The sequence below is a fragment of the Pezoporus flaviventris genome, unplaced genomic scaffold (genome assembly GCF_033815535.1).
Source record: "Pezoporus flaviventris isolate CSIRO_AGI_PZ_B2104156 unplaced genomic scaffold, CSIRO_AGI_Pfla_v1 ptg000029l, whole genome shotgun sequence".
Classification (NCBI taxonomy): Eukaryota; Metazoa; Chordata; class Aves; order Psittaciformes; family Psittacidae; genus Pezoporus; species Pezoporus flaviventris.
In genome coordinates this window covers 3,822,994-3,848,651 of record NW_026892577.1, presented here as the reverse complement: position 1 = coordinate 3,848,651, position 25,658 = coordinate 3,822,994, and the positions used below count along the sequence as shown (strand labels likewise).

At 41.3% G+C, this 25,658-nt stretch overlaps 1 protein-coding gene across 1 annotated transcript in view; it reads right to left on the bottom strand.

Annotated features, from left to right (window-relative positions):
• The window catches only part of HSPA12A (heat shock protein family A (Hsp70) member 12A), a 62,004-nt gene that overhangs the window by 21,132 nt on the left and 15,214 nt on the right, over positions 1-25,658 (bottom strand). The window contains exons 2-6 of the mRNA XM_061458653.1: positions 23,910-23,995; positions 21,142-21,269; positions 14,216-14,402; positions 13,226-13,330; positions 10,696-10,812 (exon numbers count right to left, since the gene is read on the bottom strand). Of these exons, the coding sequence (XP_061314637.1) occupies positions 10,696-10,812; positions 13,226-13,330; positions 14,216-14,402; positions 21,142-21,269; positions 23,910-23,995 (623 nt within the window). The remainder of the gene's footprint in view (positions 1-10,695; positions 10,813-13,225; positions 13,331-14,215; positions 14,403-21,141; positions 21,270-23,909; positions 23,996-25,658) is intronic.

Here is a 25,658-nt window from a genome sequence, read left to right as displayed (position 1 = left end):
GCTGCAGAATTCCTTTAGTGTCACAGCTTCCCCATCTGTACCGGTAAGTGACAGGACAAAGACACTCATCTCTCCACGAGAAAACTGCTTGAGAGCACATAAATGACATTTCAGACAGCAGTAACTTCCTTTCACAGGCAAAGGAAATATAAACTATGAAAAAGGAAAAGTGGAAAAGCCATCGGTTTAATGGAAGGGGCACAACACTGGAAGCGGAGACCCCTGTAATAGTTTTCATTTATCCACTTTACACTAGCATAAGTGATGAAGTCACATGAAAGACATAGAGGGATGGATCGCAATGTAAAAATTGTCCTTTAAATCGTCCTTAGGATTTGGGGATTACCCTGAGACCTCTCTGAGACTCCAGATATCTCCCCCCTGCCAAGATGAAGTACAGGCTGTTACCATGTAGTTATATAATTTTCTCTGCTTTCAAAATACCAGAGCGTGGGCTTTGCAGTGCTTTCTGAATTCCCAGGGCTTGCCCATGCCAGAAGCTCATACAAAGGAACTAACCTCCAGAGAGTTCAGAGTCTTCACATAGGCTGAACTTACTGCTGCTCACACTTCAGAGGTAGAACTCACAAGCTATGAACTCCTGTGAAGGGAGTTTTCAGGTGAAATCCTCTAACCTGCAGTAAATCAGGGTGGATGATAATAAGGAACCTCACACTTGCACCCATATAGCTGGTTTGGTGAACATCACCAGACAAGATATACATTAACTTCCGTTAATAGCAACACTACTACTCCCCTCTAAGAGTTTGTGCATGAATGTATATGTTGAAGGGGCAAGAGGGTTCGATTAGCATTTTATTTATAGTTAGATTTGGGTTTATGGTGGAAGAAATCTTGGATACCAACTTCAAAAAGCTGGGATGAAAATATGTAATCATTGTGTAAGCTATTATTGTTATTGTTAATCCCAAAGAAACCACTAGAATCACTTACAGCTCTCTCCTACAGCACTTACTTCCTGGTTACTTCTCAGTGTAAGTATTCATGACTGCTAATTTCCATGAGTAATTGCTACAGATTGAGCTCCGTAAAGGTTATCAACTGAACACTTCTGCTCCCCTCAGTTCAAGACAGACATGAAGAAAGTAGAGAGGGTTTGAGGAGGGCTGCTAGAGAATATCCTCTGTAAGGAGAGACTGAGGGAGCTGCATTTTAGTCTGGTGAAGAGGCGGCCAAGAAGTATTCTAATAGTGCCTGCAGCTATCTGAAGAGCAGTTACAGAACAGAACAGCTTTTCCCAGTCTTGCCAGGAGATATAACAAGGAGCAACAGCCACTTATTGCAGCTTGGAGACCTCCAATTTGGTATTATGAAAACCTCTTTTTACTAGGAAGGTGATGCAGCGCCAGATCAGATGCCTAGAGAGATGGTTAAAACTTGGCTAAACAAAGCCACTGCTGACCTGGAGTTGCAATAACCCTGCTTCAAATGGAAAGTCAGAGTAGATGATCTCCAACAAATGCTTCCACTGGATTCTTCCACAATTCCAAAATGGTGCAGGTATTATACATTGAGAGAGACCATAAGAAGGTTTCCCAGATGTCAAAGACCTACATGCTTTCTCATTCCTAATCTTTGTCAATTCTATGTCAAAACCTTGCCTGCATCATCATGTCTGACAGTATGACACCAGTACCAGACTCACTGCAAAAAAAAATGCCTATCCAGTGCTCCACTGGTTTCAATACAGAGCTCAGTCATTTTTGCAATTAGAACTTTAAGTACCTTGGGATCAAAAGGAAACATTTGTCACAGTACACTTTATTTTTATTCTGAAAGTTATACTTTAAAACCTCAAAACATGAAGAGCGCAACAGTTCTAAACAGTTCTTTAGCCTTAAACGTCAGCCATCACCATCGGTCACTTTAAAAAGTGATTTAATGTAGAGAAAGCAATTAGTTTAACACATCAAGGATGCACAAGTTGAGTTTAAAACATTAATACCAACTGCACCAAAATATCTCCCTCAGTCCAGTGTCTTGTCAGAGATGGAAATTCAATTCCTAATTAGTTCATTTTGCTGTATTTGGTTGTAGAGAAAACTTTGTCTTGTGCTTAAAAGCATGAGAATGCAAATAGCAGACCAGAGCTTGGAGCTCAATTCTTCTTTCAGTTCTGATACAAAGCTTCAAGTTTTGCAACTCACTTCGACCAAACTTTGTGAAACAATCCACTAAAGCAAATGCACCAATTTCTGAGTATTCAACTCAATACCAAGGTTTACATTGGAACTATTGCTGAAGTTTGTTGGAAAGCGGGTGCTTGAACTCTGAATAATTAAGCTGGCTGTCTCCATTATGCACATACCTGATCATGCTACTTAGAATGCCGATTTGGACCAAAGCAGAATTCATTTGGTATTTCACTTCTGACTACTAGCCTATCAATAAAGCTGCTCCTAGGAGAAGAAATACAAGTACATTGCTCCCTCCCAGTGGCTGTTCAGAAATCATGGCATTATCCCATTCTGAAAAGCAAGAAGATAAATGTGGCACCTGGAACTGTAATGAAGTGTGACTTTTACTTCCAGCACACTCCAAATAATGAATTTTGTGCACCGGCTGCAGCCAGAACTTCTGCATTTGTGTGGTCACTGATTAGATAAACCAATCTGTTAGGGTTGGCTAGGCTGTCTTATTGAGACAAATGCCTTTGCTAAGCATGATCAAACTGACTCAATTTATTTTTTCCTGGGGTTGCTGTTACCCAGCTTAGAGTTCAGGTTGCTTTTACCTGTGTGTTTCTATACCTCGTATTTTATACAAGATTTTTATAATGTATTCTTTGTGTTTTCAACCTGACCTTGGAATTCTTTTGGACTATCAGCACTATTTGATTCTATTATTAAACCCCATACTCATCCAGTCTTCTGGATTTTGTATTATAATTTCCCTTTTTAAATCTACAAAACAATAAAATTTACCAAAGGTAAGATATAATACAGATTTTGAAACTTCTAAAATGCATAAAGGAAGCCAAAGAAGGAAAAGAAGCAGATAATTTCAAGAGCTCCTGAGGTCTATGAAGTATTACTCAGGGAAATACTTAGGGCTTTGAGCAACCTGGTCTAGTGGAAGGTGTCCCTGCCCATGGCAGGGGGGCTGGAACTAGATGAGCTTTAAGGGCCCTTCCAATACTATGAAACATGTTCTTCTGTGTAGTAGGAGCACTGAGAAGGCAGAGAAGAGGAAATACTGCCAAATTCCTAGATGTGACACTAGCAGAATACCGAAAGAATATAGTATTGACTATCTAAATGTTAAAAGGATAAAGATCAGACTTCTAGTCCAAATGCTAAGGTAAATGTGGCTTCTTGCAGAAAACTACAATGGTGGCAACAAAAGCTTCTCCCTGTTAAGCCTTTGAAAATGTCCCCCTTCTCTGACAGCTGGAGCAAGTCCTTTCACTGGTCTTGGTTCAAAACGTCACCCTACCCCAAAACTAGTACACGTGTTCTATGACTCAAAGCAAAAGGTCCTTGGGACAATCTTGAGCTGGTTTATACTGTCAGAAATCACCCAGAAATGGAAGCCAGCTGTTTATTCTGAAGTTGCCCTTTCACTGAAAAAAATACACCTTTAATTTTTAAGGACCGTCGGTCATTTTCTTACTTCTCAAAGGAAAAGTTTGTTCAAGCTGAACTGACCACAGAGATGATTTCAGGGTTTTAAGGGGCTGTGTAGGCCTGAGGGCTAATGTGGAAGGAAAGAATCAATGTTCTGTCTTGGCAAAGGTGAGAGATCGAAATCAGAGAGAGAAGCATAGGAGAATGTATGTGCTGCACCTGTGGGAGGGTTTGGAAAGAGGGTCAGGAGGAACTGCCACATATCACTGCCTGTTCTACCCCCTCAGTCTTTGATTCCCCTCTTCGTGCACATCAGCACACAGTGAACTCATGAGCTCAGATGTGCACCAGCCACAGCAGTGGTGCTGTCCCCATGAGAGTTCACATCTGTTTTGAACAGGCTGAGGAGAGATGGGGAAAGGCTGCCACATCTCCCAGCAGCCCAAGACCACCCAAAGCTCCAAACACACTGCTGTCTGAATGCTTTCTTGTGCGGTCATAGAACCTATATCCCTGTTGCAAGCCCTTTGCTTTCTCCTCTTCTGCCCTGCGTGGGAACCTGCATCACCAGTAGGTGCATCCATGGAACAATTTCAATGGAAACTGTTTCAGCTTGCCAACAATTGGGAAGAGTGGTGTGAAAATTCAGTTGTCATTTTGCACTGTACGGCAGTCTGCCCTGAATCTCTCCCAGTCTAAAAGATTCTACTGTCCTTATTAAGACAGAAAATGAGGACTTACATACCCCCCACTATGTACTGTCTGTTCTCCACTGCCTCTGGAAGATGCCCATTGGAACTGAATCTCTCGGAGTGGCTGCTTTCCAGACAGAAACAGAGATACAGAAGTTCTACTTTCTCTTTATGGCATGTTGAGAGGATTATTCCTGGTTTAAGTCTAAAAATCTCTTCCAATTATACTTCACTTTTCTAGGAAAGAGCTCTGTAGTCTAACATTTACAGGTTAAAACAGTGAGCTGGATGAATCCGAGAGCAGATGTCTGAGCAGAATGGCTTGGAAATTAGTATTGTAGCATATGGTGAAGAGCAGGCCTTGAGGAAAGAAAGTGGAACATAAGGAAGGAAACATCTCAATTATGACCACTGCCTATCAATCACAATGCAGCATTAACCCCACTTTTGTTTACAGTGCATGGAGAAGGTTCTGCAGTTTACCTGTGCCTATTCCTCAAAAAGCTTTTGTGAACCACAACTTCTTGCTACACAGAGGCAGGGCACAAGCTTTCTGGGTCATCATGAGGCAGAAAAGGATTTCTTGTATTTGTGAGACAGAAAAAGAACACCAATAATCACAGCAGACCTTACTTAGGGCATCACATCTAGTCGAACACATTTTGGTCTCGGAAGTAATCCCAGTTTTGTGAAGGGAAGACTCTTGGATCTCTTACAAGGTAAGGATCAACCACAAGACCCTGAAATCACCAACTTCTTTCTTTGCACAAAAAAGAAATCTCCAAATTGCTTATTTTGTTGTGTCCTTGCCCTTTCACTCTTCCAAAAATTTTCACAGGGACCATAAATAAATCCAGATTAGCATTACTAAAGGTGACTCAGATATTCCTGAATGATAATACACTAAGGGAGAGATTACATTCACTGACAGGTTGATGGTAAAGGGGACAACAGCAGCACCGAGACCAGATTTCCAACCAGGGTAATGCTGCTGCAGCTCATTCCCCAGTGACTGTTGCCACAGATCATACTTGGGCAGCAAAGGAAAGCTTAGCTCCAAGCAGCATTACCAAGAAGTTTTTGCTGCATTACGTTATATGCCCTAAGGTGCAGGAGGACATTAGCTGCAAGTTTTATGAGTAGCTTGCATTAGAAAAATGGAGCCATTAAATTCTCATAAGCTTTTAAATTTTTCATGTTATGGTATTCTGGAAATGCTTTTTGCACCATGGGCATGCACCGGTTACCACAACAGCAAAGCCTGACTCTCTTCCTATTTAAGTATCCTCCTCATGTCTCAGGTTCCCCCCTTCCCTTGGTTTCAAAATATCCTCATTGTAGGTCCTTATGGCTCAGGCTGATTTATTAAAGCAAGAGAAATGGCCCTGACTGAGAGCAGTTCAGCTGAGAAAACTATATACTTGCTATTTTCTGCTAGTTGCACCTGATTTTGTACCTTGGGCTTTCTTTTTCACTACGGTTCCACTTACAGCTTGCATTTCTTTTCTCTTTGTAGTCAAATCTTCTAGATTTTTTTTTCAATTTTATTTTCTCAGCAAGATAAAAAGAAAACCACCAAATAATCCAACTTGTGCCACAGAAGTGGACAAACAGAAGCGTACAGAACGTCATTAGCAGATGGCTTTGTCAACTGCCTCTGCTTTCATGTGAGCCTGCCTGGGTAATCAAAATGTGTAAACTGAGATCAATTAGTACACCATCTCCCACTGTGCCGAGTTCTCACTTTGTAATCTTCACTCCTCAATTAGTTATCCTTCCCTAATTAAACATAAGGACAAGATGCAGAATCCTCCCTAACATATCACTTAATTTTATTCCTTATGATTAAAAAGATCTTAATATCATCACAGTGGAAGCATGGACTCAAGAGAAGCCCAGAAGCTATAAATAATCAGGATGGTTAACGTATTTCTGCTATAAACTACATAAAAAGGCAACGATGTACAGGCATAAGAAGCACTGGGAAGCTGGTGATTTCTTTGAGAGTAGTGGAAGCTGAGAAGGCAGAAGTCTGCTACATCGTGCCTAGACAAATAAGCTTCAGTTGTCTGTGGTTTATGTACCAAAGAATATATTTATAAAGGAATAAGTGCAGCTCAGCTTCACAGATGTCAATCTGGTTAAAGTCTTTTGGGTCATCTCGGTAAACCTCAAACACACTTCACATTGCTTTTTTATTAGCAAGGAATTTCATGTGCTGTCACATTACTCTTTCACCAAAATTGTTTACTTTTCTATGAAGGTTTCCGCAGAGCAGGCTGGTACTGATCAATGTAATGTAATGTAACCCAGGGACACAATGTGTTAAATAAATCTCATCAATTCTATCATGAACTGATGGGGAAAATTTAATACCTATTCAGCATAAGAGCTCATTAAAGAAAGCCTCTGGAATTCCAGGCTCACATGCTTAATCCTATAACCTAGACTGCCTCTGTTTAATTATACACACTTACCATGCAAATGATTTTATTAGCTATGTGTAATTGAAAGATAAATGTACTTCACAGCTCTAGAACTCCATTTCAAAATCAGCTGTTTATATTAAAAAGAACCCTCAACATCTCGAAGCAGACCAGGTGACTGATGTTTGTAAGCCTACAGAATATTTAAGGCAAGCTAAATAGCAATGCGCTATTTTTTCCCTTCCCTTTGCTCTGCCCTGAGTGCATCTGCTATGCCATCTTTTACTTTCTTATTTTATAGCTTCTGCATTCACATGCTCCTGCCACATTCCAGACTCTTCCTTAAAACCTTATTCCTACCGGCATGCTCAAGGAATTCCAGCCTGCAGATTCTGCTCTGCACTTACAGCACCCAAAGAATGTGAACTGAAAGATGAGCTAGAAGAATGCTTTTACTAAAAAGAAACACACTGCCAAGAGCATTGGATCCTTTGCTCCTCTAATAAACAACGTGCAGTGCCTGAAGTTCATCTGGATAAGGGATTAAAAGTGCTTCTCATAGTAATATATTAAGACAGCAAAGTGCTTTTTGTCATCAGTAATACAAGACTAACAGGACACTGAATTTTCTTGTGTCAGGAGGACCTCAGATGATACAGAGGTGGGATCCTGGGTTTGTGTCCGTGTCCGCACACCATCGTGATGAGGCTATAAGTGCCAGGCCACTTTCAGGAGCAGGAAGTGGCTTGCCTGAACCCCTAAGTCATCTTTCCATGCTGGGGTCTAAACCCCAGGCCCAGAGCAGGTAGCTGCATTTCACTGCTTCTGCAAGGACAGGAACAAGGGCAGGTCCCATCCACAGGAGCAGGGTACAGTTCTTCCCCATGCTGTCCAACCAGACCACGCTGCCAAGGTCTCCACAATAAGAAAACAGATGAGCAACCTGAATTAATTACTCACAATGCAACTTCTTCATGAGAATGGGATTCCTTCTACTACTGGCAAATACAGCACTTCTGAGAAAACTACACCAAAGCAAAGAATTGTAAATGGAACAACTAGGACACAGAAACAAAAGTTAATGCCATTTATGATGCCTTATATTTTATGGTGGGGACAATTGCAAACCTGACTAATGCATCCTAAGAGTCATTCTTCAGGATGTAATAAACATAGATTCAATGCACGTTAATCCCAGCTGACACACTTCAAGAAAGGAAACTTAAGAGAGAGGAGGTCCTACAGAGACTGCACTCTGCTCCTGCCACAGAGCTCTCTCTGAGTGAACCAGACCTCAACAAGTGTGACACAGCTTTAGAACTATCTCTGGACATGTAAGAATTGAGCATGAGGGGCAAGAAGAAGCATCTGTGGACCGTTATTCAGGAATAAAGGGAATAAAGCAATTCTGATTCAGCAAAGTGAAGATGCGGTCATGCAGCTCTCTATAGCCTACCGAACTTAGACACCCAGGAAGCCCCAGAGAGCAAGACAAATGAGAACAAATACCTGCTTTGAAGTGGTAACAACTCAAGTATCAAAAGAGTTAAGGAGATAAAAAGCACAACAGATGAATAGAGATGGGGCAGGCAGAGTAACAGCAAGAAGCAATGAGGAGCAGTTTTCATACATTAGCAAATTCGTCACACTCAAGCTTTTGCAGGCGTGAATAAAAGCAGCATTTTAGAGAGTGTTTCAGAGGAGGAAAATGAGTTAACATTACAGATGTTCATGTTCAGAACATGCAGTTTATGTCTGAGTTAACGCAGATGAAGGAGTCAAATGTAGGTTGATTCCCTGTCAAATGTGAGGTTACAAGACCCTTTAGCAGCAATACGCTGAAGAGATACAAAACAGGCCACATTACAAAACCAAGGAGATGATGTTCCAGTAACCAAGATGCAAAGTCAGCCACAGCTTTGGTGAAAGCTCAGCAGTATGTACGGAGAGGAAAAGCTGTTATGCAGACGGAACCAGCGGGATTTTGATAGGCTGGGTGGAAAGAGAGAGGAGGAACTGTGAGCTGAAGGGAACACCCAGATTATTCATTCTGATGAGACAGCAGCTGGAAGGGGACATCGCAGGAGCACTTGGACAGATTAAGAGTTCCAGGTTAGCAATGATTTGTTTAAGGCAAGACAGAATGAGGAGATAGCAGAGGGGCACTGAGATTGTAGGCTGTACAAAAGATGATGGATGTTCAGTGCAGAAGCAGATCTACAACATCGCTTAATGGACTTCGTTAATTCTATGCAATAGCTAGCTTTGCCTAGACAACTATTTAACCATTCCAGAAAGGCTGGGCTTTACATTGTGAACCAATGACTGAAGCCATCAGTATTTTTGTTCTAGTGCTACATCACTTGCTACAGATTACTCATTTCCACAACTCATTAACACTTCCCACTAGTTAACTCAGTTCAGACTACTGCTTGTGTGTCAGTGTATTTCCAGTAGCAAAGTTTCTGCCACTGCCTTTTCACACTTCACTTGATGCCTCAATTACTCTTAGGACAAGCTCTCATTTTCAAGACGCTTGCATGTTCCAATAGCCAGCAACAAGAGCTGCAACTTCTGATCCGTCTGTACATACTGGTTTGAGGAACATGTTGGATCCAGCCATAGGAATTTGGAAGACTGAATGGCAATGCAGGATTCTCCATGTTCTGCACTTCTTTCTTCATCCCCATTACTTTGAAAAGATGAACCATGTGTCAAATAAACATCAATTACCTCCCTAAACTCCTGTTTTCCTGCAAGTGATCACACACCCCGAGTTAAAAGCCTTCTCAGTCCTTGCTGTTTATCAAGCTTGCCGATAGAAGTACAACGATCACAGACACAACCACAGACACAGACACTAATTAACGACATTCCATTGTGCCACAAATGAGAAATGCCAAGAGATCTACTTTACCCTGCCCTGCTCCTTACACAGCTCCCAGTTCACGAGCACACATGCACACAGACAGCAGGCAGACAACAATATACAGAGATAATGAATGGGTCTCTAGTGTTTCAGATTTACCTACAACCGTGTCCTTCCATCAGAACTTTAAGAGTGTTTTGCTTCTGGCACTAGCATTAGCAATCCCACAATAAAGACTGTTAAGAAAAATGTTGCTCAACATTAGAGATAGTCAGAAACAGAGTCAGAAAAATCTGGGTGCTTCCCAGGAGCACTCTGCAAATTACTCATGATCTACTAGAGGTATTTTACATAACGTGCATCACATCGCTGCTGCCAGGGGGTTACACAAGTCTCTGACCAAAGTAAATAAATAGAAATCAAAAGAGAAAATGAGTATCCTGATGAAAAGAAGAATGTGTGCATCTCGTGTGTTAAAGACACAAACTGAATTTGAAATAAAGGGCATGCATATGGAAAGTGCACATATTTGGGGAGGTTTAGGGGGAGGGAGTTAAAATGCAGATAAACCTCTTACTGGTGCAAATAACATTTGAATTTAGTTCTATATCCAGACTATCCGGTTCACAATCCTTTCATTCCTACTGTGGGAAAATGGGAAATGGGAAAAAAAGTCCCACTGAGGAGGCTCTTTGCTTTCCCTCCTCTTCCTTATTCTTTATTTTTATTTTGCTTTAAAAGTCTGCAATGACCTAAAGAAAACAACAAAACCAAACTGTGTGCAGTACTTTAAAATCAGCTTTCCCTTGGGTCTCAAAACTGCATCGCTTTCATGTGCACCAAATTCAGCAGGAACAGAGTGTACAAGAAGACTAAAACATCAGAATGAGGGACACCAATATATAAAAGTAAATAGAAAGAAAAAGTCATTTAAGAGGTAAACATGTCTCACTCAAAGCTACTGCTCAGTCGAGTTAACTCCTCTTTAGTGTTACTAGTCTCTTATCTGGACCATTTGTATACAGTTTATACCAGAGCTAATTGTCCCAAATAAAGTTTATCATTTAGCCTATCAGCTAGGTCTTTAAAGGGCCTTTTCTACATTCAGCCTGTAATCTTACCTTGTAGGCGGCTTGTCTCATAAACTGCTTTGCGGGCTGCTTCCAAATAGCAGGCACTGTAATGACCCATCTTACTTCAGTGTTTTCAAAGTCTGAGCCTCCTTGGTCACTGAGCTCCTAAATAAAATGAAACCAGAGGTGAATGCAAAAAGATGGGTGTCTACTTCATAAGAAAACATTCTTTTCTGCTGGCTCTAGTAACAGTAACTTTCTCTTCTCAACTCTTTTCCTCCTCCATCCACACTACAAATCAGAATTATTGACAACCTGTCAAGAACCTTTACTGTGCCAAAAGCCGGGATTAGGGTTGACGCCTTCTCAAGGAGGGCTATAGAAAAGTTTACTGCTTAACATGAAGCAGAAAAGTTAGTTTTCCCAAAAGCAGCTCCTGCACTGCTGAACGTTACAGAACATTTATGTACACTCTTAGTCACAGTGTGGGATTTGCTGTTCGCTTGAGGAATTCACACTCACACCTTGATTAATACACAGAAATATATTTGGGGTATCACTGATGAACATTATGCTTTACAATCTGGGTTTTTCAATGACTTCTTTATACACCACATACCTTTAAATCAAGTTTTTACAACTCGGTTAACAAGAGGAAAATACAGTTAAACCCTTTAAAAAAATAACTGCTTGCTCCTTGAAAATTTTGCTCTAAGCAAACACTCAAGACCAGTTTAGTTCTTTTATTGTCCCTTTTTTCCCCCTTAAAAAGAGGAAAGTCTGTATTGCATTTGCGAATTAGGTGATACACTGACATGTTTTGGGAAAGGTTCCAAGCAAAATGTCATTACCATATGTCCTATCTAAATCTCCATCCAAACAGGGAAAGGTTCAGAAAGGTGAACAACAGGCCTTTAGAATGTAAAAAAGCTCTTTCTGCATGCGCTGTGCAAAGGTGTTGTGTTTGTTGAGCTATGCTGCAGTTCAAAAATCCAGGCTGGAAAAGTGCTTCCTTTATATTGCACAGGGCAGAGGAATGGACAGATTATGGTGCGAAGTAATGATTCATTTACATCACTCGTCCAATTAGTTTCAGCATGCACACATAAATCACAGGGATTTATTAACATCGAGAAAGGCTGTAGCCTTGAACAGGCAGGACAGCATATATATGAAACCTAACAGCATTCACTAAGAATTTCCCCAGACTATGCATGGGCTCAAGTCTGTGACTCCATGATCAATCCCAAAATCTAGTTAAGTCTTTGACAAGATGAGGAATTGGAGTTGTAATGGGAAGAACGCTTCCCTGTTGCCTTAAAGAGATCTCAAAGATAATAAGTTAACCCCATCCAAAAAGGTAGGTTCCATTTTAACAAGGCTATTTCAAACAATGCTTGCTGGGATGAATATACTGGTTTGACTCAGCAGCTTGCTTACATGGACATTACAGTGGTGCATTTGAAGCCAGTGTGTACTTAACTTATGTTTGACTGTTTATATAAGATTTTAAATCTCAGAAAACTGTTTCCTGGGGACACATATTTTGCAGAAGAATATGAAAAACAACCTTCTGTCCCAAGAAGAATATCACAAGAAATGAGTATTTCAGCATTTCAAATGGGAAATGGAAAATAAAAAGCCACACCAGCCACAGCAAGGGGGAAAAAAGGAGAAAAGAGAAAAGTAACATAAATGGAGGCAGTCCATCAGAACACGGTATGAATTTACAAATTAAACTCCTAACAGATGTCTCTCTTACTTTCCACTTGTTCCAGTGCCTCACCTCCCTCACAGAAAAGAACTTCTTCCTTCCTAACCTGAACTTCCCCTGTTTCAGTTTGAACCCATCACCCCTTGTCCTATCACTACAGTCCCTAATGAAGAGTCCCTCCCCAACATCCCTATAGGCCCCCTTCAGACACTGGAAGGCTGCTATGAGGTCTCCACGCAGCCTTCTCTTCTCCAGGCTGAACAGCCCCAACTTTCTCAGCCTGTCTTTATACAGGAGGTGCTCCAGTCCCTGATCATCCTCATGGCCTCCTCTGGACTTGCTCCAGCAGTTCCATGTCCTTCTTACAATGGAGACATCAAAACTGTGACCTGCTGGTCATGAAGGAGGCGATCCTGCCCCTCTACTCTGCTCTCATGAGCCCGAACCTTGTGTGAACACAGAACAACGTGTTGTTCCAGCAGAAGTATAGGAGATGAGGGCAGGACACAGCCTCAAACTTATTCCTGTGCTTCAGCACCTGCACTTTTTAACTGTCTTTTCAAATCAATATTTTTTCCATTAAAAAAAAAGAAAAGTGGGAAATATTTAAGCCAGTAAGAAAATACTCAGAGCTGTGCAACACAGTGATGCACTTACTATTAGTGAATCAAGCTTGCCCTGTGTGAGGGGAAATCACTTCAGGCTATTGTGAGGTCTTCGGTGTCCACTGGAGTTTCTACAGCTTCCTTACTTTGCTTACATCAAATGCTACTGAAGCCAGAGCTTGGCAAGGTTAGAAGGGCTAATCTCACATTTATACCAGTTATAAATACAGCAAATATAGATAAGGAAGCATTGCCCTACCTTTAATGCCTGTTCCTTAAAGTATTGCAGAGCATAAGCAAATATCTCAAGTGCTTTGACTTTTTTGCCATTTGCAGCTGTCAGGTCTGTCTCCATGGTAAGATTCTACATGAAAGAAAATCAGTGGAAGTTATTAAAAGGAAAACATGAAATTAATTCCCTTGCTTGAGGAAAGGGCATTCTTCATTATCCACCTGGTTAGGAAAAAGTGACAAAATTGTTCTGAAGAGGATCTAACTCATCACTTGAATTTCCTGGAGCATGACATCTGCTGCTTATTTTAGACTTTGCTTTTTAACACCTACCATATCTACAGATAACTGTGGGCAGAGAAAGAAATATGGACTAACTATTAAAGAATTACAACCAATGTATCCATAATTAATTGCAACAAAGCTGCATATGCAAGATATTTAATCCAAGAGTTAAAAGCATAGATTTTTGGCTTCCCACCAACACATGAAACCAGAAAACACCTCATTACAGAAAGTACTGGCCAAGTCCCAAAACTCTAGAATGGATTAAAGGCAAAAATATAATCAGCAGGAATAATGTCAAATTAGCAACATGATTTGCACTTGCAGTTTTGACAATGAACTCAGGGTAAATTTGCTCCTCTGCGCTAGCGTTCTGGATGGCTCTTATGTTCCATTTCTGTTTTCTGACTAGAGTTATAAAACAAACCAACTTCATGCAGACTCCCTCGACAGCTATGAATTTCACCCAGGCAAATTAGGACATGAAGATCTAAGCAAAGCAGATACTGAACTTCTGAGATCTAAAAACAAGGCTGGCAAAATACACTCGCCAAATGCAGCGAGAAGCAAAATGAATCATAACGTTAACTGACTTTATTTACTCTCTAAACATAGACATAGAACTGCTTCACATCTAGCTGACAGTCTTTAGGCAGAAATCTAGTACTGTTCACAGGAAGGTAATCTGAGTTTTCAAACTCACAATTATTCAAGGGAATTGGTTATTACTTACACCAGTGGTATGTAGCTTCATCTTAAACTTTTCAAAATACAACCAGTGCTTTGATTCAGTGGGATCCAAGTCATGGTAGAAATCTCTTGCTGCATACCCAAAGCTATGAAACTTCCTCTCTGGTGTTAGGAGGATAGTGGTAGGTGTCTTCTGATTGGATACGCCTGGATCTCCACCTTCCCATCGCCTATCCAACAAGTGAAAGAGCTTCAGTAAGTGATACTAACGTTTGGAGCAGCAGGAAAAACAGTGTATCATGAGGAAAACAACGCGGTGGCAGGTTGCACAGACTACTTTCACCTTCCAACAACATTAATTTCAATCCTTATAATACCAAAAGCAAGTGGGTTTATTCGCATCCAAGAAAAGACGACTGTAATTTTCATTTCAGATAATTCAATACATTTTGCAGTTAGTCGTATCATTTTTAAGGACATAATCATGCTCTGTCGTGATAAGGATACGGGTTCCCTGAAGCAAGCCATGCACAATAAACACTGAAATTTTCAGACCAAGTGTACGCATGTAATAAATATCGTACAGAAGAAAAGAAATCAGGTAATTATCCAAGAACACTATTAAGAAAAACCCCACCTCTTCAAAAGGAGCAGCCTATCTATTGTCAATCAGAGGCCATGAATGCCTCTTTGTAGGGAATAGGGACCTGTTTCAGCCATCTGAGCACAACTGCAGAGAAGTCGATTAAATCCCCATTTCTCTCACAGAATGCTCCCTGAAGCAAGACAAGCCAGGTCAACCGGAATTGAATCCTATGTCTGATTTCCTGGACACCTGAAACTCTGAAGACACGTCTGCAGATGTTGAGTTCTCTGCATCGCGCTCTCTACCCACCTGAAGTTGACGGATTTGTGTTTTAAATGCCCCAAATGCTGTAAAAGTTTTAAGCTGTCAAAAATAAAGCAGCCTATCCCAACCCCCAAGTATCTTATCTCCACCAAAGCATTTCCCTCACTACTGTCCAGTAAAATGGGGAATAAAACTATCCTAGCCTACCAAGATTGTGAAGGTATCTTCAGGAAGACCCAAGAAGCACAAAAGTATTAAGGCAAAAGCAACCCAAAGCTTGATTCACGGAATGGATAAAGAAATAAATAAGAACACTGAATACGTGAACACCCAGCAGCAGGAATCGGGAGGGCATGGCAGGACAAGGTCAGACAGTAGAAAGCACAGACACAGCTGTGAGCCTTCTTGTCTTCTCCTCAGTGCTCCATCATAAGAAAAAGCAGAATGGAAGAACAAGAACCTCACAGTAATGCTCCTCCTCGCCCTATGTACGTGTATTTTCAGCATGGGAAACAAACACTTACCAGAAAACATTTTCTTAAGAAGGCCTTAGTGGAAAATCTGTTTATGCTGTCAGGCACAATCATAACACAGCTCAAACAGGAGCCAAGTTAAGATCACACAGGCAACTGCATTCATTATTAAACCACATGTTGATTACTTCTTTCTAAAGATAGCCAAACACACTTTCGTAATATGCTACTGCCAAGGTTCTTGTTCTGAAGCACAAAAAGGTTGCCTTGCTTCATGGTACTTGTTTCTGTGACATAGGAAGATTATGGATGATCTTAAAGGTCTTTTCCAATCTACTTGATTCGCATTGAAAAAAATCTCTTCCATTTCACTCTCAGAAACAGCTGAGGCAATTGAAAATTAATGGACTTCCAGACCAAGGCAGACAACTGATACGGAAAATGACAATCTAAGGGGTTAATACTTGGCAAAGTAACAAGGAACAGGACCTTCTAAAGCGCTGGAAACCCTTCAGACCACTCAGCTAGATCAAACAGAGTGAAATCTGCCCTTTTTTGCACTAGCAATGGCAGGGAATCACAGGTCTCTGAATTTACTTCAGTGTAGAGGGCAATTCCGCTGCTCTGAGAGTAGAAACAGCATAATGGGAAATTAAATGATTTCCACCTTCATCTGCTCAGAAAAACTTCCCTAAACCTCCCTAGCTCCCACTGCTCAGGCCCTGAGCCATTATCAGCTGGCAAAGGCTCTGCTCCAGGTCATTTCTTCTAACCTGCTGCTAGCAATGTACTTTGGTCAGCTCGAAAACTCTTTGAGTAGGTGTTAGAGCAAACATATGGTTGCAATGTGAAGAAGTTGGGATCCCACAGCCTATGAACGGAAAACGCTGCCTATTCCACCAGATTGCTGAATCCCACACACCCGCTGCAAGCAGAGAGGAGACAGACTGCTATCGGTTTTGCTTGGAATCATTAATGATTCATTCTGAGTCACTGGTGGGAAATTCCATAAATAGGACGTGGCTAATAACAAAACTTCTTTATTTTTCATTGCGGCTGGGCACATTTGCTGTGTCTGGAATAAGTACACTTAAGGAGCAGTTTAAATGAAGACAAAATTGATGCTCAGTTGTATGGGCTGAAAGTTTCAAAGCCACCTAGAGAACTGGATGTTCACTTCCTGAGGAGTTTCTGACGGAAACTCAAGACAGTAATTGCTCAACACACTCTAAAGTTCTCAGCTTGTATTACTGTTCGGTCACAGAAAGAGCAATACGGAAACTGAAGGGGAAACCTGACTTTACCATTTGCAATCAGAACATTAAAAGTATTCCTGTGTGACATCTATTTGAGAGATGCAGCTGCAAAAGCATGTGCATTGCAACTCCTGACCGCCCACTCTTCTCGGGTGGAGCATCAATCAGTGGAGGATACCAGTCAGTAGGGCTGGGGTTTCACACCTTCATCTGCAGACTTCTTTCTGCCTCCCAATAGGGGAAAATAATAGTAATTACTGCTCTTAGGCTAAAGAAAAATATATGGAAATACCTATTAAGAGCATAGACCAATACAAGCCAGAAGTATTCTAAATGCACATGGGAGATATCTTCTCAAAGCAGGGTCTGAGCTGCAAATCTATTCAAGCAGAACCCAGTGTAGGTTTCTGCCTAAATTCAGACATATGAGACCAGTTCCTAGGTTGATATAAAGCGGAGCAGCTCTGCATATCAGCATTGACCTGTTTATAGCCACAGGGGGTCTGACTGCATATTAAAAGTGAAAAAAGAAGCAGTAAGAAAGTTAACATGGAAAGGATCACAAGGTTATACTAAGGTTAGAGAAATGCCCTGAATCTGGCTGACAGAGAGAGCAAAGGGAGTGATCCGTGCAGAGTGATGAGAATTTGATACAGAGCTGCAGCATAACAGTCAGGGAAATGAAGTAGTGGGGTCATCAAAACGTAGCTGAACACAGCTAGAAGTGTGTATGCAGGAGAAAGGCAGGCACGTGTCTGCCAAGAATTACAATCAAACAGGGAAGAGAAGCAAAAGGAAAAACCCAAAGGTTGAAATAAAGTTAGAGTGAAAAAAAGACCACAATCTGCCACCTTCCAAAGACAGGCTGCAGTTTGTTTCATAATCAAGTGCATTATTTCATGTATTTTTCTCCATCTGTGAAATACATTCAGATTGCTGCTGCTTAACCAGAAGCCAAAACATTTATAACTTCACTTAAGTGTATATAAATCAATAGGAGTTTTTTCCAAAACTGTGTTATACCTTCTCTATCCCCTCCAACAGAGACATTACTGTTAACTCATTCTACAGCCTTCACTTTGGCTTTGGCACTGCCCCTACCACTGAAGTGCTTGCTGAACTCATGGCCAGGTTCTTCACATACATTTTAACCACAACTATCTGGGGCCCTCAGCACAAGAGGGATGTGCACCTGCTTGAGTGAGGCCAGAGGAGGCCATGGAGATGCTGCAAGGGCTGGCACAGCTCTGCTCTGGAGCCAGGCTGGGTCAGCCTAGAGAAGGCTCCTTAAGGGGAGACCTGAGAGCAGCTCCAGGGCCTAAAGGGGCTGCAGGAAACCTGGAGAGGGGCTTGGGACAAGGGCCTGTAGGGACAGGCCAAGGGGAATGGCTTTAACCTGCCAGAGGGGAGACTGAGATGAGCTCTTAGGCAGAAGCTCTTCCCTGTGAGGGTGCTGAGGCGCTGGCACAGGGTGCCCAGAGAAGCTGTGGCTGCCCCATCCCTGGCAGTGTTCAAGGCCAGGTTGGACACAGGGGCTTGGAGCCAGCTGCTCCAGTGGAAGTTGTCCCTGCCTGTGGCAGGGGGTTGGAGCTGGATGAGCTTTGAGGTCCCTTCCAACCCAAACCAGTCTGGGGTTCTATCATCTGTATAGGAGCTGTGGAGAACTAGGAAGAGTTGACAGGCATGAATTATTACTTTAATTAAAATTGATAAAACAATAACTTATGCTAGGCAATCAAAGTGCGGTCATTCATCCATCATCTAGAAACACACACCCGACTCCAAATACATTCTTTAGTCTACTGATACGAGTGAGGCTACTCATGCATTTAAAGCCAAGTATATACTCAAATAACTGTTAGGCCAATGCTTATAAATTCATTTTTTTTTAGGGCCTCACAGCAATTAAACACACAGAGTCAAAGACATGACTTTGTCTACTAATTACACAACTGGAATCACAGCTTTGCCGATACTACACTCAAGAGCTGTAGTAAAGTGCTGAGTGTTCACTCTTTTCTGAAGTAGGACCTTCTCAATAACCCCATCTTACCCCTAACTGAGAGATAGCGACAGAAAAGCAGCTTTGTTAACAGGCAGTCAGAAACCTAAATGTCTGGAAAGGATCAACACTAAGTAGGGAAGGTGGAAAATATGTGAGGAAGCAAAGAGGACGGCGCATCACTGGTAGGCTTTATTTTCATGTAAACATTCTCGAGTGCGGGCGGGAAGTTACGTTAACTCTGCTGAAATATTGGTAAATCATCCAACATGTGAGGCCCATTCTGTACAGAGTTTGAACCTCTTAATACCTGCTGAACTACTGAAGCCTTATTTTGATACATACACCATTCATTTCATTGAATATCACGATTTATGTGTATTTATATGTAAACAGCTATAAAAATACAGGTTATTTCATAAGGAAGTTTTGGTATATCTTCCAAAAAACTCCTTCCCTGTCAGTAATATTTATTAAGGGAAAATAAATCATTTTTGGTATTAAAACATTTTGCATTGTTTAAAATACCTTGTTGGAAATCTGAATACATTTCCCCTCCCAAAATATGTTCCTTCCTTCTGGTTGAAAATATATAAATTGGTTTAGCTTCTTTTTACATCAGTATCTCATATCTACACAGGTCTCAAATCACAATCATGCTACCATTACTGAATGAGGAAGAAAAAGTGGTGCTTTGAACTATAAGTAGTAAAATACCAATTAACATTTGGAACATGGTCTCAGCCAGCCACACAGCACCCAGATTTTAGTGTCCCAGCAGGGAGCCTGGTATCCTGGAAGGAGGATGTAGTCTGTAATTTAGTGCAGTATAGCGTGAACCCAATAGCAAAAATTGGGTCCTGAGGTAAAATTTTGAATCCAAAGAGCATAAAGGACATCCCTAGGAACAGCAGTGATTTCACTTAGTAAAACCTCCATAGAGATTATAGGAACAACACTAGGTTTGCTCAGGTACAGCTTCGGAGATGGATTCCCTCATTTCATCCAGCTTCTTTGAGAGAGCTGATTAATCATTTGCTGTCATAAGACAAGTGGAATTAGTAAAAATAGGTTCCAACTTGACAACCCTGTAACCTGTCTGAGACAGCAACACATGGCCTGCCCTTTGACTTCCAGCCTCACGCAGCTTCCTGTGCTGTTCAGGGAACAATAGATGGATGAGATGCATAAAAGGCCTTGAAGCATTACTCATCCATACTGAGCATGGTAAGTATCTTTGCAACCGGATGCAATATTTACCTCCCTTTAGACAGTACTTCAAACCACTCAGCTGCATTGGATCTCTGAAATACTTGCAGCTGTATACGAGACCAGCTATGGAGGCTGACTGTGCAATCCATACTGTCTGCTGAGACAGAGCTGCATTCAGCTAGTATCTTTGCTTAGAAAAATCACACTGGGCTACAAGGCAGTCTGCCTGCCTTTTTGTTCTCAGGATTACACAGCTGCAAACAGTACATTACCTACAGCAGCTTTGCTCAGAAGCACTTGTATGGCTAAGGTTTTCAGGCATACCTTGTTTGTATCTGAAATTATCTATACCTTGGAATTGTTGCAACACAGTCATTTTAAAGAGAGTTTTAATAAGAATTGCATAGGGTTTCATTATAAAAACCAAGTTTTAAATAACCATATAAAACACTACAAAAATGGTTTGTAGGGCAGTCCTTTCAGGCACCTGCCATAATAGTTTAAGCATTTGTGATTGCATTAGATTTGTATGCACAGCTTTACATGGTGTTGATTTAATCAAGAAATAAAAATACCACAACCCACATAATGGCACCTAAAGTCCGTCCCTTACATACATATAATACAAAACAGATTTTCTCAAACCTTAATTTTCACATTCATGGCTTTTGACTGCTTATTTCCCAGTATCACTGGTTCATTATCAGAGATTTGATTTAAATTCAATGCTAAAAAGCTTAAATCAGCCAAAGGAACTACCAGTTTCAGTGTGCAAGTAACTAAGTGTTGCAGACACAGCTGCAAATAAACATGATTCCAAGGGATAGCAGCACCTCTGAAATGCCATGACCTTAATAAACATGCAGTTTCTCAATCTCTGAGAAAAAGCATCCTGACTTAATAATTATCACTGTTCAAACACTCACTGATCCCTCCCTTTGCTCATGTCATCTTGTAAAGTCAGCAAAAGAGAGGACATATTCACATTGATTATTAAAGCAAATTAGAATACAGTAAGATGTAACAAAAAAAAACCTATAACCATGAAAAACGTGTACATTCTGGCAACACTAAACAAATCTGGACACTTCAGGCTCTTGTGGAGAATACCTATAGCTACTGCAGACAGTCCATGCTATCACAATCAAAAACTAAATGCTGCATTGCAGCCCTTACCTCATTACATGAATACATTCTGGTTCCTTGGTGAAGCTGTAGGCGTAGCCACTGGATGTTGTGCCAAAATCAATAGCCACAACAACAAGAAATAACTGTTCTACAGCATCATCCGCATCAGAGTCCTTCTGTTAAACAGCAGAAGCAAAATAGACACCGAGTCACTGATTAGACTAACTGTAACCTGTCTTACCCTTCAGTATTTCTGCTCTCTGAGAAACGCACATCTCTTCACTGGAAATAAGGACTTCCCTAAAGTTGCATTTGCGACAGAAGCCGATACCAGAAAGCTGCACGTTTCAATGGAAGGGGAAATTCAATATACAAATCAACATATTTCCTGGAGCCTTTCATACATAACCTTCGGAATCAGGAGTTTCCTTCACACCAATTTTCTTTGGAATAGCTATTATCTGGTATCATTAAAACTTACAGCTGAACACTGGGTTCCTGGTTTGGGGGCTGGTTTGTTTGGGGTATTTTTCCTAAAATTGATCAAGGAGTATGTTTATATCCATCAACATGGTATATTTGGGACTTATTTGGTGGTTTTAGGAGTAAACTATGTCATAACCCTAAACATGAAGCATTACTGCCATTCCAAACCCAAAATACAGCCATAAGCTTTATATCCTAAGGTAATTATTTATTTATGAAGAATTTACATAACACTGATTTTGTAAGCATTACATGCATTCTGCTTCCTCCTGCCTGTGCTAGAGTGTGGAATGCTGTTGAGCTGCTTACAGTGAATTTGAATCCCACTCCTGCCTTTTACCTGTAATCCTGCAGTCCCTGAACAGCAGAGTCAAGGGCAATATGGGAACATTAACCAGAAGAGGTGGGAGGCTTATGGCCCAAATGATAATGATGTGATATAAAGTATGATGTGAATAAACAAGGAATTGCATGACTCCCCAGTATGCTATCACCTAACATAAATCCCACATAAAGGAGCAATAAGTACAGCAAGGAGCTACTCTTCACAAGCTGATGTGGTTAAAGCACTAACAGCTTAACAAGACTGGAAGAGAACAAGCTGGAAGTACTGGTGAAAAGGCTATGTGCTAAAGGCAGGTCACAGGGAAGGAGGGTAATACACCTGTCTGCACACACATCATTTTGGCAAAATCACAATGGAACAGACCTGTTGACCTACTACCATACAGGTTATGTCTGAACCCTTCAACACTGCTGCTCAATCTGCGCTTACAAGCACACTTGGAAGCAACTGTTACTATCCTTTACAGAGGATCTGCCAAATGTCCTCATTCTATGAGCAGTGTTCCAGCATCTTCCAGGGCCTAAACGGAGCCTACAGGAAACCTGGAGAGGGACTTTCTAAAGGGGCATGTAGTGGTAGGACAAGAGGAATGGCTTTAACCTGCCAGAGGGGAGACTGAGATGAGCTCTTAGGCAGAAGCTCTTCCCTGTGAGGGTGCTGAGGCGCTGGCACAGGGTGCCCAGAGAAGCTGTGGCTGCCCCATCCCTGGCAGTGTTCAAGGCCAGGTTGGACACAGGGGCTTGGAGCAAGCTGCTCCAGTGGAAGGTGTCCCTGCCTGTGGCAGGGGTTGGAACTGGATGAGCTTTAAGGTCCCTTCCAACACAAACCAGTCTGGGGTTCTATGATCTTCCTCCTGTATCACCATTATCTCCATGCCTGCTACTTCCAACACCTTTCTATTGTACCCCTACATTTTCCAAGATCATCCCATAGGCCTGCTACTTAAAATGCAGAAAAAAGAGTAATAAGGTTTGGCCTGAAACAATGAAAGACTTGTTTGGGTCCTCCTAACACAGCTTTTCAAATAGGGCAACCTGCTTTTTATGTGTCTTCCTTAAGCTTTATATGTCTTAAACTTAAGAGTTTAAGGAGACTAACTGAAAGAGGATATAAAATTCATCACTATGACAGAAGAAAAAGGGAATAAGTTATCGAGTATATGAAGAAAGAAAGGAATAAAAGCAAATATTTATGAGAGTGCACTCTGGAAACCCTGAAGAGGAATGTTGCACAGCTCCTGATTTAAAAATCTAAGGAAAAAATCTGGTAAGGGTAGCAATGTGTTCTGAACATGGCCTTTTGCAATATCAAGAAATACACCATGCATATACTGTGTTACAGATGATGCAGATGACCTTAAAAAACAGATGGGACCTAGTTTAAATGGGAGTTTATCAACCAAATGAGCATGATGTGCAAGAGATTAAAACACTACTTTTATGGGACATTTGTTTGCTTCTAAAAGTTTTTCTTTAAGGAATTAAACCAGTTCTATTTTGATCTCCTCTCTTTCTCTCTCTCTCTCTCTCTCTCTCTATATATATATATATATATATGTATATGTATTTTGGAAGAGATTCTCTGGGAAGTTGGATTTTACTGCTGAGCATCATTTATATCCTTATTTTTTTAATGAACAGAATGAGACATTTCAGGGTCTGCCTAAACAAACCAGTGGCAGACAGAGACAGAACTTGGGAACCCTGAGGATCAAGAAGCCCTCTTGTTCAATACAAAAACATGCAGGAGCACATCTATCAGCTCAGCAAGTAGACAAAAGTAAAGCAAAATCAGGGCCCCAATGAAATGAATGACAGCTCCGTCAACAATCCCAGCGTGACCAAAATTTCACTTAAGACTATGGGAAGCATAAAAGGGATCTCTAAGTGAGGAAAAAACAGCTTTCTAAAGAAATTATGTCCCACTAAATACACAGGGAAAAGTAATGTCAACATACAGTATATATTAAGAGTGCATTTCTTACCACAATATGTGATGGAGACAGTGGTGTGATTCCAGGGTCTCCTAAACTTTTGGCTGGTGATGAGTAAGCAGATGTGGAAACTGCATCTGAAAGGAAAGCAAGATTCCTCAGTGTCAGTAAGCAGAATGAGTAGGATAGAACAGTTGTTTACTGCTACACTCTCCTTGCTGTAACAAATCCGCTCAAAAGAAAGTAAATTCCACAGCAGCCATGTAAAATATATATTTATACCTTTACAATATACGATGACACAAGAACTGCAGGTTTGGTTTTAAAACGTTTGTCTGACCTTCACGACTTACTTCCATTCTTTTGCCTATTACATTCCCACGTAAGTTAAGTCTTTCTAAACCTAGTCAGAAGTCATAGTTAATACAAGCAGCTTGAACACCGTCCACTCATATTGATGGCCTCAGATTTCAATGTATGAATGCAGAAACTAAACACAAGTGGAGAGATCAAAAAGGACAGACTCATTTTAAGAGCAAAAGAGGAGTTGGTATCAATTTGACAATGCAGTAAGAGCAGATTTCAACTATTCCACCATGAACCTTTATTCTGAAACTTTCCCAGTACTGCCTGGTTTTATTCCTCAATGCACTCTGCACTGAAACATCTTGCAGCTGTTAATATTACTGCAGGACACAATCCAGCTGGGAAAAAGGAAAGTATTAGTAACAAACCATCAAAGAAATATTTGTACCCTCCATTACAATACTGAAATTTCATTTAAAGGAACATACCAAACGAGTGACAAATACCATAATGCATTATCTGTATTTTTCCTTCTTGTATTTACCCCATTGATGATAGAAAGGGAAATGGCTCATTAAAATAATCAAAACCTGATGAGTCAGGTGGATTTATTTATAACATGTTATTTTGTAGAGACTGCAATAGTGTCTCAAAATGGAATGTAGAAAAGGTACCACACACCCTGTCCGTGCTCATATCTCATGTTCAATAGAGCCAGTGCCAGCTGGCTCCAAGACAGACCAAGGTCAAGCCCATCAGAGTGGTAGCATCTCTGGGATGACACTGGGAGGGGGAAATGACCCAGCTACTGCAGCCAGAGGGAGAAGGGAGAACATATGAGAGAAACAGCCCTGCAGATACGAAGGTCAGTGTAGAAGGACGGGAGGAGATGCTCCAGGCACCTGTGGTCCATGGTGAGGCAGGTTGTGCCCCTGCAGTCCATGAAGGTCCACAGTGGAGCAGATGCACTGCAGCCTGGAGATGACCCCACGCTAGTGCAGGGGGATGCCCAAGGGAGGCTGCCTCCAGTGGGAGGGACCCCACGCTGGAGCAGAGGAAGCGTGTGATGAACTGACACAACCCCCATTCCCTGTCCCCCTGCACCGCTGGGAGGGAGGAAGTTGAGAATTTGGGAGTAAAATTAAGCGTGGGAAGAAGGGAGGGGTGGGGAGGAGGTGTTTTTAAGATCTGGTTTTATTTCTCATTACCCTGCTCTGATTTGATGGGTAAGAAATCAAATTGGCCCATTTCCCCAAGTCAAGTCTGTTTTGCCTGTGACAGTAGCTGGTGAGTGTCTCTCCCTGCCCTTATCTTGATCCAAGAGCCTTTCATTATATTTTCTCTCTCTGTTCAGCTGACAAGAGCAATGACATAGCGGCTTTGGTGGGCACCTGGGGTCCGGCCAGGGTCAAAATCCCACCTCAACAATGCAAGCGAATTAGATGTGAAGCAGTTACTTAGCAAGTCTCTTTAGAGACTTAATAACAACAACAA